At 39.2% G+C, this 16,662-nt stretch overlaps 1 protein-coding gene across 1 annotated transcript in view; it reads left to right on the plus strand.

The window, feature by feature from the left end:
• Window positions 1-14,044, plus strand: part of LOC149313520 (ESF1 homolog) — a 41,848-nt gene extending 27,804 nt beyond the window's left edge. The window contains exons 11-14 of the mRNA XM_089519241.1: window positions 9-99; window positions 7,993-8,060; window positions 10,629-10,775; window positions 12,445-14,044. Coding sequence (XP_089375367.1) covers window positions 9-99; window positions 7,993-8,060; window positions 10,629-10,775; window positions 12,445-12,732 — 594 coding nt within the window. The 3' untranslated portion in view covers window positions 12,733-14,044. The remainder of the gene's footprint in view (window positions 1-8; window positions 100-7,992; window positions 8,061-10,628; window positions 10,776-12,444) is intronic.
• Window positions 14,045-16,662: the final 2,618 nt, after the last annotated feature.

Here is a 16,662-nt window from a genome sequence, read left to right on the forward strand (position 1 = left end):
TGTTACAGGCTGATGCTGAAGAGACACTGACTGAAGATGAATGCCCATCTGATGTTGATTGGAATGATCCATACTTTGCTGAGGAACTTGGAAAAACAGGTTAGATGTCATTTTGCCCATCCTGCGTATTTATGAATGATGCATTAGCTCTTACATACTTACAATTTCAGACAGGTACTGACAGTCCTCCATTAAAGGCTCTTATGCAAACCTTAAGGCCATTAAACCGGCAGACAGATCATCTTAACAGTTGGTTAGTGACATGAAGTACTGAAACAGTTTCATGGTTTTTCCAGTACACAACAGTAAACAGCATGGCCTGCTAATTACAGTGGGCTCTTCTTATCTGTGGCCTGGCCATCTGCAGGTTTGAGCTTCCGCGAACAGCAAGCCCCTTTGTTTTAAATGGAAGCAAGTGACTGTATGCATGTTGCACTTCTATAGCAAACAATAGGACTTGAGGTTCCATATTTTTTGTTATCTGTGAGGTGGAGGGAGTCTGGAATGGATTCCCTGTGGATACGAAGGGACAACAGTATATGTATTGAGACTGAAACTCTTTAATGTAAGAAAATGACCTGCAATCACTGCAGGGTGGGGGGTGGAGATAGCTGCTCCTACTATCTTATGTTCAACATTGATTGGCTGTACACTACCCACCCATTAGTCACATTTGCCTGCTGTTCCATATTGATTTGCTGTATGCTACCTTCCCATTAGTCACTTCTGCGGGTAAAGTGCTTGTGTTGTTAATAATGAGCCCAAAACATCAGAATGATAGTGCTGGCAATCCAAATATGCCTTAGGGAAGGCATTTCTTTTTCTGATGATATATCAAAAGATCAAAACTGACTGTTTTAGGCTGCCACAATGCCTACGTTGTTTATCTAAGGTTAAAAAAAACATTTCTGATTACCCACCATTCTTGTTATACACAAACAGTTCTGGAATGTATCCCTCACATTAAGTGGGCTCTTACTGCATTTGCTCATGAATCCGTTGTGTTGTGGTAGAAATACACTCCTTCACTTGGCAAGGAAGTTAAATCTCTAATATTCCACAGAGAGGTCCCCTTCTCTAGATGTCTTCAGAAAGAGGCTGGACAGCTACCTGCTGGGGATGCTATCTAGCTGGAGATTCTACACTGAATGGTCGGTTGGACCCGGTGCCCCATGAGGCCCCTTCCTGCTCTATAATTTGTGAATGAGGAAGATGGCAGCTATCTACTCTTACTCTTTCACCAGGCGCAAGAAACACAGTCATAGAATTAGAAGGGCTATCATGGGCTATCTAATCCAGCCCGCTGCTCAGTGAGGATTTCCTGCTAAAGCATCCCCAGCAATTGCTCTCTAGGCAATTGCTTCCATTGCCAAACTGCTCTTACTGTTAAGAAGTTCCTTCTGAAGTTCAGTCAAACTCTCCTCTCCTGTAGTTTCAATTATTTTGCTTCAGCTGAGGCTGAGGATGCTTCAGAATTTGCTGGACCTTAGAATCTAGGTGATAATCTTCTTGGCTAACTGGGCAAGCCCCAGTGTATGGACCACAGGAGAGGGGGCTGTAGAAAAATCAAGTGAGTTTGCCAGCTGCTTTCACCAAATGTGGAAAAAAACAATGTAGCTTGTCCTGTCTGCTTCCCTTAGTATAATTTTGGGACTCTGATCAGTGGAACTCCCCTGCTCCACAAACCTTGACCTACTGACCTACAGCTTCAATAGCTTTCCTCCTATAATATGGGCATGGATTGATACCACCAGTATTTATTTATTTATTTATATTCTTTCTTCCTCTTAGGAAGGGACCCAAAGTGGCATACCATATAAGTTCAAAGAAAATAGCTAAAACAGTATATACTACAGAAGTTTAGAAAGCATTATTAAACAATCAAGTTACAACATTAATTTTAATAAATTAGGAAACACATTGAATACATATTACATATAAACAACAGGACACGCACTGCACACCCAACCGATTAAAGGCTGAAGGCCTGTTTAAATTGAAAGATGTTTGATTCCTATTAAAAAAACAGAGATGGGGTCAACCAAGTGTGCCTTGGGAGGGAGTTCCCTAGCTGAGGAGCTGCCACCAAGAAGGCTCTCTCCCATGTCCTACCAGATGAGCCTAACAAAGTGGTGGGATGGAGAGAAAGCCCTCCCGCAATTATCATAAGACTTAGGCAGGCTCATATGGGAAGATATGGGCTTTCAGATTTTCTGGTCCTGAGCCTTATAGGGCTTTAAAGGTCAAAAGGAGCACTTTGAATTTTCTCTGGAAATGGGTTGCCAGTGAAGCGTTTGCAACAAGAGTTATATGATGAACAAAACTAAGATGTTTTATCAAGGGGATTCTTTACAAAAGGAAATAAACTATTACTTTTTAATAGGTTGAGATTGCTTAAATGCACTTAGGTTAAATATCCTTTGTTTCCGTTCCTAATAATTATGAGAGTCATGTCCAGGTCAGTAGCTTTTCTCTCAGAACTGACTTGCCCAAACTCCATTCCAACCAATCTCTCACAATGAGGAACAGATTGTGTCAAGCAGTTATCCACTGCTTCCTGCTTTTTCTGATGTTTCAGGCTTCTAGGTTCACAAACTGGTTTTTGAAGTTTCCTCTGGACAAACTCTTTTCTAAAACCCTCACTTGCCAAGATCTGTTGCCTGTTTGAAGTTTCACCACAACCTCATAGTCTGGCCTCCTCCACACTTCATCCACCAGTTCTAGATTCCAGCTCTTACCACACAAATATTCTTGGAGTTTGGCTTTCTCCTGCCAACATCTGAACTCTACAAGGTCTCTTCCCTTGCCTCTCCAGCCACTAGCTCTCTTCCCCAGCTGTGGTCTTTCTTTCCTCTCCTTGAGCAAAACCATAAACTGTCTCCCCAGCTGTCTTTTTTAAATCCCTTGGTTAGCATCTATTAGAATTTCTCTATTCCAATCACATTAGATGCCCCTCCTTCACCAGTCCAAACAGAGATAGCTTCTTCCTGTAGTCATTTTCAAACTCAGCTTGAAGGATCCCCTCCACAAGACCTGTAACAAAGGCAAAAAAAACTCCTGTCTTACATCCAAGAAGTGCCTGGCCTATTTACTTATAGTCTAAGTGTACCCAAGAGATACTTGAAGAATGCAAAAATCCAATTTACAAACAGGTAAAATATGTTGTTTCTTTAGAGTTGCAAGTAACACATTGATTTCAACTTGTTTGCCAATCAGTGGTCTAAGAGCATCACTGGTGTTTTTTCTACTTGGACTTTCTGTATTGGGTCAGGATCAGCTGTTCTGCAAACAGAAGGGTGTCTCCCATTTGCAGAAGCAAGTGTTTCATTTTGTCATTATGACTGCCCAACAGAGCCAAAGAGTTAACTAGGCAAACAACAGTTCCAAGGGAGTAGCAATGGAAGAAGTGAGGGTCAAGCCTGGGTCGGAACATGAAGTCCTTAAAATTATAGTAATTTTGTAAGGACAGTCAAACACAGTGAAGAGAAGCTGGGATCAAGTAAGCAGAGAAGCGTCCTTCTGGGTTGTGAATCAGTGAAGGAGTAGTCCAAAACATGGGCTGGGAAGTAAGCCATGGGCTGAGATGCCAGAAGGACCAAGAACAGGAGTACAGGAATGCTGAGAGCAGGGAATAGGATAGCAGGTTGCTATCTGAGGAGCACCTGTTTTTGCTATGTTTTGTTTTGTTTTATTTGATTAATTAAAATGTTTTTGTGGAGGTCTCAATCAAAGGATCTCAGGCGGCATGCAATAAAGTCAATTTAAATAATTTAAGACAATTTAATGTTTTAAAGGTTAAACTATTTAACATATACAAAAAAAAGTTAAAAAGAAGTTTGCTGCTACTAGAACCAGCATATTCCTGCTGCAACTGGTAGCTCCCTGCTGTCCAGAGTTGTAGTCCAACATTCAAACCGCTCCATTGATACCACTTGAGTTTACATAGTTTCACTGGCTATACTTTCTTGCTTTCTCCTTGACTTGCAGTCTATTTCAGAGGACCTAAGTTAAATCTGGCTAATTTTCTACTTGTTTCATGCCAGCTATTCTATCTGTTGCCTTCATGTTCTGGTTTCTTTACTTGGGCTTTCCCCCCTCTTTTCACAGGTCTCCATATCTACCCACTCTAGAAATGTGTTTAGGCAAGTTTACCATTACACAAACTTTGGCTTCCTGGTTCTTTGGGGGAAAGGGAGAAATAAATCCTTCTTGGAGGCCCTAGTTCAATAGGAAGGCTGTCAGTTGTGGGCTCAGGTTTAGCTTTGAATGTAGTCTTCCAGCTAAGGTCTTTCATTCATTTTCATTTATTATTTATTCATTTATTACGGCACACAGCCAGCACAGCGATAAAATACAATACAATAATACAGTACAGTCATAAAAACTCCAATACTGTCAACTTGCAGGGTGTTTTAAAAGGTTATAAAAATGTTTCAAGGAATCTCTTTAGCATAATCTGCATATCAGTAACAGAAATTGATAAAAAATAATAGAGCAGTATATAAAAAAATCACATATAAGAAATTACATAGTATATGGAGTCTTTCATTCTTACTTCATCCTGCAGAAAGGACTAGTCTAGTGAATCTAATCCAGTGGTGGCTTCTCCTTTGCAAACTGCATATTTCTTTAGCTGGAAGTTGGTGGGTGATTTTTACCCATTTCTTTCCACTTCTATGACCCTAAGGCTATCATGGTTGCTATTCCATTGGACCCTCAACCGCAGGTTTTCAGGAAGTGTGAATTAATGAAAAACGCTTTCTGGCTGTGGGAGCTTCTAGTTTGTAGTGTCCTGCTAGATTACCACACTACACTCTTATAGCGCTGCTATTCCACTTTAACTGCTCTGGCTGCCTCCTATTGCATTCTGGGATTTGCAGTTTAGGGAGGGGTCATTTAAAATTCTCAGCCAGAGAACTCTTAGGCCTCACTGAACTACAAACCCCAGAATGAATCAGGAGTCAGCCAGAGCAGTAAAAGTGGAATAGCAGCACTATAAGAGTGTAGTGCAGTTATGTGGCTAGTCTCAATATCTCTGGATTCAACACTCCTGGCTTTTTTTGGACTTTGAGATGGTTGCATTTTGAATCACAGAAGTAACAGCCCTAGTTTTCTTAACTAGTTGTGGGATACAATTTTTGGATAGGGAGGTTTGTTGCTACATCAGTAGTGACTTCTTAGGGGAGCAAATGAAACATGCCTCCAAGTTTAGTTTGGTGCTTTTCTGAAAACATATTTCCACCACAGGTGTCTAGACCGCTGGTAAATTCACATGTAAACAACTTTGTCTATGCAAATATATCTACCTGTATTCTCTCTTTAATACTTTTTTTTTGTTTGCTCATCAAACCATTGGCAGGTTTCATTTTCATCAATTTTATTGATTGTATGTATAGCGCTGTGTAAATCTACAGCGCTATATAAATAAAGTATAATAATAATAATAATAATAATAATAATAAAGATTCTTTGAATTGCATTGCTCCATGCACCCTCAATATGTTGCTTTGGAAATGCTCTTCAGTTTCTTAAGCAATTTGCAATGCCAGAGCATGTCTTGCTATTTGAAATGAGTCTACATCCTGTTGGACAGTTAAAGAAACAAGTCAGCTCTCTGGATTGCGCCTGAAAAGTTTGAGACAGTTGTAAATCATCTGTTTTGCATGTTAATAAATACCAAGATTTGCATGCATTGGATTTTACAACACTGAGCATTGTGACTCATGTCCACACAACTACTAATTCAAGTCAAGCAATAAATTTCAAATTTCTTTGTAATGACATTTGAAAAGTTTCATTTAATGTTTAGGCACACTATACGGTTTGAAAAAACACACCATGTAAGTTGGCTGTAGAATAACAAGAAAATATGAGAGAACTGGTATATCTGAACTGTGCTCCAAGGCATGGCTATAAAATTCGTTCATGGCTGTTCCAAGTCTAGATTATTAACTTTTCAGTAGTAAATTTATTTTTTCAGCAGAAGAAAAAATGGATATTTCCTACGGTTGATGATGATGGAAAACAAATTGAGATTAATTGGGCTTGATAGACCAATAAAACAAAGTTCATATGAACTAGAGAGGAAGGAGTCTTGGTATTGTCCTGTACACTTTAATATATCCTACTTTTTATCATACCTGAAAAGTTTTTATAAGATGATGAATTTGATTGTTGTTCTCTTTTGATTCCTGGAAACCAAGTCTGTGTAGGAGACACACAAGTTTGCCTGTTCCAAAACATTTCGTGCCATAGGTGACTTTATACTGGTTTGATAGAAAAACAACTTTTTTTGCAAAGCAATTATTTCTGTAGGCTTGCCAAAGAGGAAGGGGAAAAAAGAAATTTGAATACTGCATATCACACTTGAGATGTGCCTGTTTCATATTCTTCCTGGACCATTGTTTGTAAGATCCCCAAGAGTATGTGGAATACATAAAACTGAGTCAGAAAAAAGAAAGTTCATTTTTTCAGAATATAACAATTTTCTCTTTTAAAATCTCACTTTCTTTAGAATGTGTGTAGTAGGATGCCCTCTGGATCTGGATTTTAGAAACATGTCTACTTTCTGCAAGTGTTTTATTTATTTAAAATATTTTTAGCTTGACTTTTAATACTTCAGGCTTATTAGGTTTGGAGAAATGCTGTGTGCAGAATTACCTGTTTGTGAAGGTTGTGACGTTTTGTGGATGTTACTGCACCACAAGTTATGATGATTGCTTGGTGACCAGTTCTGAAAGGGCAGGCAGGTGATTGCTTTAAAACATCAGGTCAATTCATGCTGATTCGTTTGAGAAGGTTTAAATGCTGATCAGATGAAGGTTCCACCCAAACTGTTTGTTTTTGAACTATCTTTCTGTTCTGACATTTAGCAAAAAACTTTAGGAACATTCATCACTTTTTAAAAATTCTACAATTGGAGATAAATGTGTCATGATTTGTTATATCATGACACATATGTGGTGTGAGGCAAGGAAATATGAAAAACTGAAGGAGATAAATAAAATGGAAATAATTTGCTGATGGTTGAGAGTAAATTCGACTGGAATAACTTTAGAGCACTTGAGAGGTTTGTGACAGTAATAACTTTTTGTCAACCCTTTTGAAATTGCCACTAAGTATTCATTAAAAAAAGAAAATACAAAATTAACAAAGTTCACTTTCATAAAAGAGAGCCAGAGTGACATAGTGATTTGAGTGTTGGACTACAAGTCTGGAGAACGGGGTTCAGTTCCCCACTTGGCCATGAAACCATTGGGTGGCCTTGGGCAAATCACATGCTCTCAGCCTCAGGACAGGGACGTAGCCAAGGGGGGAGGGTTTCTTGCAGTCCGGACCCCCCCCTTCCCTTAGATAAAATGAATGGTGTGTGCTGCTGCGCCACCGCACCCAAGCCCCATTATAATGGTGGCACTTAGTCTGGACCCCCCCTTCCCAAAATCCTGGCTATGTCCCTGCTCAGGAGAAGGTAGTAACAAACCTCTGAACAAATCTTGCCAAGAAAATGGGTTGCCATAGGGTTGCTGTAAGTCAGAAACAACTTGAAGGCACACAACAACAGGCAATACCTTCTGTGGTACCAGGAGACTGTTCTTGGAAGTGTGAAAACAATAGCAACCACTCATACATGTTGGGAGCATCATCCTTTGGGTCCCAGCTAATTAGAAGTAGTTGGTGAGTGGCATGATTATTAATATGCTTAATTGTCATATTTGTGGGGGAAGAGGGGGACTGAACAGTGACTCATTCTATTTGCTCTGAGGTCTATTGTATGAATGGAGAGACTAGAGAAGACTTTCATGTGCTTTATCATCACACTCTACATCCTCATAACTGAAGCAGGGTCTGACTGAAGAATCTCGTATAGAGGTCCTTGTTTGATTCACGCTTTAGTATTGGTATTTCAGACAATCGGGGGAAGCATGCTTTCCTGTAATCTCTTATTTATTCCAGCATGTTTGAATAATTATTTTTATTTGGACTTATGATTAGGTTTGAATAAGAAGTTGAAGAAAAAAGGTGATGCACCAGAAAAAGAGAACGATGCAGAAAAACATAAGGTATAAGAGAACATGCTGTAATAGCATTAAGAATAGGCAAAGTAATATGATCTTGCAAATGGGTCTGTTTAACAACTTGTGAGTTGGCTGGGGTGAATGGAGTTGGCAGTGAGTGCATAAGAGGTTTGGTATGCTAACTTTAAGGATGAAGGCTAAACGGTAAATCCTCAAGTCTGCAAGTAGTATTTTGCTGTATACTAATGAGATCATTCTTAAACCTTGAGGTTGGCATTCTGCACATGTTTTGGCTTCAGCAGTCTTATAGGATTAGCTGCTCCCCAGCAAATTGGTCACATCAGCATTATATGTAAAAACAATTTTCAACCTCATTCACAGAAATAGAGTTTTTAAAACACTGTTAAATAAACAAATACAGTGCACCTGCATCATACGCGGCTTTCAGCATATGCTGAAGCCGCGTGGGGAAAAGGAGTGGTGTGTCCCTTAGGGAACAATGGGGTGCGCACCTATAGCATGCGCGTGCTGCCACACCGCCACGTGCACAAGCCCCATTCATTTAAATGGGGCTCAAGCATAGGCAGAATTTGCTTTACGTGGGGGAGTCTGGAACGGATCCCTGCGTAAAGAAAGGGCGCACTGTACCATCTTGTTACCTAAGCAGTTAACTGCATATGGGTGAGAAACAACCATGGGTGCAAAAAGTTAAAAGTACATTAAAAAAATAGCTAGAGGTATGTAAAATAGATGTAAATTTAGCTGAAATTATGTTTAATTATTCATTAAATTTGATTAAATTCATCAAAATTTATACAGTTCCTTAATAAAAAAACACCCATAGTTGGTAAATTAATGTATTTGCTTAATATCATATCCTTCTACTTTTGGTGAAACATTGTATTATACACAGTGTACCATTGCGATATATACACTGTACCTCTTTCCTATGTATTAAGGGATTACTGTCTGAATTGGTTCAGTCTGTCTCTCCAGCAGATCAACTCCACTTAGTAAGTCATAGGGATTATTTTTAGGGTTCGTGCATGTGACCTAGACCATATACACTGGGACCGTGTCATCCGTGAACTTGCCATTCATGGATTTGAGCATCTGTGGACAGCAAGCCTACATTGTCCCCAGTGCTGGCATGTGCACGCAGTCCTCCCTTCTTTCCTCTCTCCCCTCTCCTTCCTTCTCTGAGGCTTCTTCCCCAGGCTTGACTTTGGGGGCAGCTTGGAGGCGGAGGCTGGATTCCCGTCAGTCAGAGAGAGCCAAAGCCAGCACCAGGGCTTAAGTCTCAGAGCCTGGAGGTTCCCTCCTGGGTGTCGGGTCTGGCAAGGGAGCTCCAAGATCTGGTTCCGGCTCTCTCCAACCCCGAAGCCAAGCCTGAGGAAGAAGCTTCGAAGGGGGGAGGGGAGAGGAATGAAGGAAGGTGGGAGGGAGGGAAGGAATGAAGCTAGACAAGAGAGAGCCGAAGGAAGGAAGGAAGGAAGGAAGGAAGGAAGGAAGGAAGGAGAAAGACAGAAAGAGAGCATAAGTTAGGAAGGAAAAAAGTAAGATGGAGGGAGGAAGACGGGACTTCAGTGCATTTGTCCCTATTGGGACTTGAGCAGCCGCAGATTTTGTTATCCACGAGGGGTGTGTGTGTGTCCAGAATGGATTCCCTGCAGATGCCAAGGGCTGACTGTATACCATTTGGTGTGCATGTAATATTGTGCTTGGATATAAGGGTTTTTTTTTCATGCTTTCTCATATTTAGAGCCTATGTGACTGGGAACAGAATGAAATCAACTTCTTCACTTTGAAGAAAGTTTCCTCTTAGGGATATCCAAAGAAATTGCATTGTTCAAACTGCCAGGGACTGAGTGAGACACTGCCTTGGGAGCCTCATCTACCATATATACTCATCTATGTCTAAAAATGTATGCCCAAAAATTGACCCCAAAATCCCAGGTCGACGTATTTTCGGGTCACTATGGAAATGTGATAACAGCTCTTTCAGATTTTCCCATGTGGTGCAGGGAGGAGTTTATTTCTCTCTGAAGCCAAGCAGAAAGAATCTTGGGTTATTTATTGATATTGCTGTTTGTTGAAGAGTCCCTTTCCTACCTGCGCGTCTGGCTGAAATGAAAAGTGAAAAGATGAAGCAAAAAGCTTCAGTGAGAGTCCCTCTTGCTGCATACACACACTGAAGGAGCCTCCAAGTTTTACCCATGACCTAGCTACAGGTCATGGCAAAATCCATAATTTTGGCCCCAAAACTTGACCTCGACATACATGAGGTTGACTTATAGTTGAGTATATACGGTAAGCCGTACAGAACTCTCCACAAGAAGAATGGGATGAAAGTGTAACAAATAAATAAATTGATTAGACTATGCATACTTAGTCTAGTTTCATTGAAGTGAGAGTGATACTCTTCATTGCTTTGCTTTCATTATAAAGTACTCTCATCCTTGCCAATAAAACTGTTTTGTAAACAGATAGGCAATTATAGCTGTTCCTGTTGTGAATTAGCAAGACAGACTTTAGATGAGACTCAGAAACATCTGCAATCTATATTCTGTGAAATGTTGTGCAAACAGATCCTATCTGTTCTAATTCTAACAGGCCGAAATGTCTCTGCTGGTGATGGATGAGGAGGAGGATGAAAGGAGACACTTCAATTATGACAAGATAGTGGAACAGCAGAATCTGAGTAAGAAGAAGAAAAAGCTATTAATGAAAAAGAAGGAACTGTTGACGGATGACTTCCAGGTAACACTATGGACTGTTTACTTCTGAGATATAATTAAAATACTTGTCATTTTGATTTAAAATAGAACAATAGCTGCATTATCATTTACATAACAACGTATTGTTTACATTCCTTTGAAAGTGACATGTGAGGGATTGTGTTCCAAACCATGAATTTTGCACCAGAAATCTGAAATTACTTTTTGTGTTTGTTTATTTGATCTTCTCTTGTGGGGATAAATTTCCAAGGACTCGTATTTTCACAAGGGCTCAAATCATAATTCCTGAAATGAAAGAGAAGAGCTGAATATTCTTCCTTTTCCTTGGACTTGGAGATATATATAACGTATACATGTGGAAAAATAAGTCAAGGATTGCATGCAAGATGCTTGTTAACAATATAAATACATATATAAAAGATATAAGAGGTAAACAGTATATGATCATTACCTTAATCTTTGACACTAATGAGAAACACCATGCTGCCTTGGGGCATAGTAATTATATGTTTAATACAGACATTACAGCTTTAACATTGGGAGAATTTATGCTTAGAATCTTTCTCCTTTATTGATTCAATTCTCATCCCCTCATTCCATTTGAATGCATAGCTATACAGATATTTTCTCACCTTATCTTCTCCCCTCAATGTATTATGCATTGTTTGACATGTCCCTTTTACCTGGGGATGCCTTTCTTTTCTTTTTTTAGAAGCAACCTTTTTCTTCATTACATAGCAGTCATATTGCCCTCTCATCTGTTTACAGACTGGTAAATACATTTCCTGAGCACAATTTTTCCTGCACATTTAAGGCAGGCTCACATGTTTACTATCCAAAAACATGGTATGTATAACAGGATGGCAAGCCACATGTGTGTTTAGCCAAGGGTCATGGTTCTTCACATCTTTCCACCCTACAAGAGGAAATTGATGTGCTAGGCTTACCTCTTGAGTACATAATCGGCATCTAATATGGAATATTTAATACTGTAGGATGGGGTGAGGAAAGTGTGGTCTTGGAGCAACATGCAACTCCCCTGACACTTTTAGACTCCCTGGGATCCCCTTTTTCTTACCAAAAAGTGTAAACTGCCTCCCCTGCCTCTGTGAGCAGCAGCAGTTCACCTGTTCAGTGGGCTGTAGAGGTCTCCTGCACAATTTAACATCACAGAACACCCAGTTTTCAAAACCAGACGGAGATTTCTAGGCACTTTCAGGTTTGTTTTCCATTTTTGGCAGAAGATTGACCCCTGGTGATGCTGGGTGGAAAGATGGTTATCCTTGAAGCTGGCTAATGACCAGAAGCAAGAGGAGGAAAAAATACTCTTTGAACTGTCAAGATTGGTTTAGTGGGAACACTTGGTACAAGGAGGAAAGGAGGGATAGTCCTGGGAAGGATAAATATTTTGGTTTGAAGACAAATGGATGTAAGCACCGAAAAACGTTTGAATTGCTTTGCTTTTAATATACTGTGTAACAATCAAGTTCTTTATTCCTGACAACATTGTTATGCTGTGAATAGCTTTAGTTTTCTGAGTAAAGTGTTCTGTACCTGCTGACACTTGTGTTTCTGAACTGAAGTTAGCCTGTATATGACAGCTGTACATGAACATACCATAGTAAGAAATCAACATTCCCTTTTCTCCTAACTTTTATGGTTAAAATTAAAACAACTTTTCTTGTTCTCAGGTAAATGTTGCTGATGCCAGATTCCAAGCCATGTATACTTCCCATCTGTTCAACTTGGATCCATCAGACCCCAACTTTAAGAAAACAAAAGCAGTTGAAAAGATTTTGGAAGAGAAAGCTCGCCGAAGACAGCAAGGGCCTACCACAGCAACTGGGAGAGAGGACAGTGCAGTGGAGAGGGAATCTGCTGCCAGTAAATCCTTAGATCCTGCACTGTCCATGCTAATCAAATCTGTTAAGAACAAAACAGAACAATTTCAGGCAAGGAAAAAACAGAAAGTCAAATAAGTGGACTTCGAAAATTGGTGAAAAACTCTGGACTGTGAAAGAAATCAGCTGTGTGTTAGACTTAGACACTAACATATCCTGAATCCTTCTCCATTTTTTCTATCGATTAAGGTTGAAATGCTTAAAAAATAGTTGCCACATTAATTGCAAAGTTCATCCTAAAACAAGCATAACATAGCTGATAACTAGTTTTTATTTATTAAAAGCATTTTTTTATTCTTATAATGGAGCAGTTGCTATTGACTCTATGCTTTTGGTGTAATAATATGCTTGATATGACACACATATTAAAGAGATCTGCAAGCATAATGGAATAACTGTAAACAATGTATGAATGCCTAATTAGATTGTATGTAAATACAGTTACACTGTATGTAATTAGTATAGATGTATATCTTAAAAATTATTTTAGTTGATTTAATTATGTCATCTGTAAAGTTTGTAAAAATGTTATTAGGATAATTTTTTTAAAAATTGCTTTCAGACAAAATCGTTTTTAACTCCCCTCCCCCCCTTTAAAGTAATTTCTATAAAAAGTTTCTCTTCTTTTCCAGAGGCTTTGATTTGTGTAGGTTCCCCCCCCACACACACACACACACATTTTTAAATGTACCAGTTCATTGGTAAAAAATCACAGACTCACAGAGTTGGAAGAGACCACAAGGGCCTTCCAGTCCAATCCTATGCCATGTAGGAAATCACAATCAAAGCACCCCCAACAGATGGCCATCCAGCTTCTGTTTTAAAACTTCCGAAGAAGGAGACTCCACTATATTCCAAGGCAATGTGTTCCACTGTCGAACAGCTCTTACTGTCAGAAAGTTCTTGCTAATGTTGAGGTGGAATCTTTTCCTGTTGTTTGAATCCATTGCTCTGGGTCCTATTCTCTTGAGCAGCAGAAAACAAGCTTGTTCCAGCCTCAATAGGACATCCAAATGTAGGGTATTAAGTTGCCCACTACGACAATATTTTTAGACACAATAAGGAATTTATATATTAAGTATTCAAGTGGCTAGATATGTCCTTGCACTGCTGTACAACTTTGAGTCTACAAAGAGACTTCTTTGTGGTTTTAGTTGATTATTACTATATAGATTACATCAGTATATTCCACAGGGATGAGCCAATGACTCTTGACACAACCTGGAGTCAGGTGGCTGTGAAAGAAATAGAATACTCTTCCAAATTTAGATTGTTAATTTTCCCTTTTGCTGGAGCTTGCCAGCTGCATGTTTCTTCTGAAGGGACAAAATATTGTCCTTCAGCCTTTAATTGGCAATCGAATCCCCCAATAAACTTGGCTGCCAACCAAGAGCATACTATCCTTTTGCTGACTTTGTCTATTACTTCTATCTCTTCAACTAATTGGTAGCAGCTGCTGTTTCCAAGTCCTAACAAAACAGGTATGGCTGACTGGTTGTATTGGTTGTATTGTCTTCCAACCTCATGCCATAAGGTCATAATTAGTTTGTGTGCTAAGAACTAAGGTGCACACAGTTGACATTTCTAGTGTTTTTGAGAGATCATCTGTGGTTTGTTAATCCACTTTAACCCATATATAAAGGTTTGGAGTTCTGTGATTTAAGCTAAATGTGATGTGATGTTTAAATGTGTTTTCACATCAGATTTTTGAAAACAACTTACTAGCAAGTACAAGAAAGCACGATCTTCACTGTACATTGGGAAAAGAAGTTTAATCCTTTGCTCCCTTGCCATGGCATTGATGAAATTGCCTCTCCCTATGGCTGGGGAGGATTTTATTTGGATCCATGGTAGGGAAGGAAAAGTTTAAATCACACCCTCCTTATGAACTGTTGTACTGATAAAAATTGACTTTTTAGGCTGTAAAGCAGCCTTTCTCAACCTTTTTACCCTGGAGGAACCCTTGAAATAATGTGCAGGTTTCAAGGAACCCCTGCATAAAAATATGAAGAATAAAGAGTTTTTTTCCAGTTATGATCTCTTACAGAACCCCTAGTGACCTGTCAGGAAACCATAGGTTTCTGGGAGCCCTGGTTGAGAAACCCTGCTGTACATTTTTAAGAAACCCTGGCATGATTACTAAAGACACATATAGTATTGCTCTGGTTGGACCCTTATTCACAGAACTGAATTGGTTGAATCCAGATTTGGTCAGAGTAGACACAATGAAACCAGTAACCACTAAAATCCTGTTGTTTTTGAATGAGTCTCTTCCAAGTAGCATCCATCCCATTGAGTTTTTATATTTTCAAGATTAGTTCTGGCTGGCTTGACAAAAGTACATTTTTGTTAACGCAGCATGTGCATTTTAAATATGTAATGCCAAGATAGAATCATAGGATGGATGAAGTTGCCAAATTGTTATGTTTACTCCTCCTATTCACAATATCTTGGATTTTGTTAATCAGGTACCATGATTGTACAACTCAGAGAGGACTTCTGTATTTTGCTTAATTTTTTTCCAGACACTTGCCAGTTGCTTGTTCTGAGTTGGGATCTTGATGATGATAGATGTGAATATCTTTGATGGGCAATTCCAATAGCTGAGTGTCCTTGATGGGCGGAAGTATGGTATACCCAAAGTTCTTTTGCCATGGCAAATACTTATTTTGGATCAGGAAGTTTAAAAAATTCTTCAAGACCTTTCTTCCCAGTTTGTCTTTGTACTAAACAAACATACTCTTTACCCTCAGGAAACAGGTGGAAGTGAGTGGAATTTCAGGAGCATGTTTCAAAACAACAATACAGAATAATAATCAGTGTTAATAATATGAGAGAAAAAAATGTTCCTGCCCTCGGTATCATTTCCTGGAGAAAACTCGGGTCCATCCTTTCCCAATTTTTAGAAGAAGGTCAAATAGCACTTTGGAGATACAGTAATACATCTAGCTAACTAGCCATCTATTTATTCAAATGCATACATGCACCCCCACTATCTATCAATACATATACATATATAGACATGCACACGTTTCTTTTTTGTGGTCTCTGAATCACAAATGGGTCATCTGTGCCTGTGCGGTACATCTTTTGGAAACTTCTAGACCAGTAGAATGCATTTTGGTGATTCTTCTGTGTTCCTATCTAGCATGTGTCCTGCCTAACCCTCTATTCCTTTTTTTCCACTGCAGCAGGAGCATGAGGAACTTTCTGAGTGTTTGGACTGAGTATTTGACAGAATTTTGGCTTACGGATGTTTTGCTTTAGATTACAGTCTGATTTGTTCCTTCTCATTTTAACTTAATGTCTTGATAGGACTATCTCTTAATATAGGATTTGGACTTCAAACTATCTACTTGAGAGTCTCCTTTGGCACTGGTTGATTAATGTGATCTGGCTTTGCCCACATATGATGTCTGGTCCTTCAGTGAGTAAATGCTACAAATGGCCAAGCATTTGACCTACAAGTCAAGCAAGCAGATCCTTGCATATCAGATTCAGTTTTTCAGTAGGTAAAAAGTTAAGCTCCTGCACCAGCTTTCCTACTTTTAATTTTTTTATTTTGTGCAGGTAATTAAGACATCTTGGGCAACACCATTGTCTATCCCTTTGATCTTGAAGAAAATAGCAGGTCTGTACATTGAACAAATAATACATAAAGCAGATTCCTCAGTGGAGGAAAGTAGTGTGGAAACTGTAGGAACAAATATCAACAACTGGAAGATATGTAGAGGACACCATCATACTGGCTGAAAACAGGAAAGACTTGGAACAACTACTGAAGAAAGTCAATGAAGAAAACGCAAAGGCAGGTTTACAGTTTAACATCAAGAAAACAAAAATAATGCCCACAGATGACTTACATAACTTTAAACAGACAATGAAGACATTGAGATAGAGATTTCCTCTCTTGCCTTAATCATTAATCAAAATGGAGACAGCAGTCAAGAAAACAGAAGAAGACTAGGATTTGGAAGGGTAGCTATGAAGGAACTAGACAAGGTCCTG

This window comes from Sceloporus occidentalis, unplaced genomic scaffold (assembly GCF_023333645.1).
Source record: "Sceloporus occidentalis isolate IW3139 unplaced genomic scaffold, rSceOcc1.0.p SCAF_4, whole genome shotgun sequence".
NCBI classification, from domain to species: domain Eukaryota; kingdom Metazoa; phylum Chordata; class Lepidosauria; order Squamata; family Phrynosomatidae; genus Sceloporus; species Sceloporus occidentalis.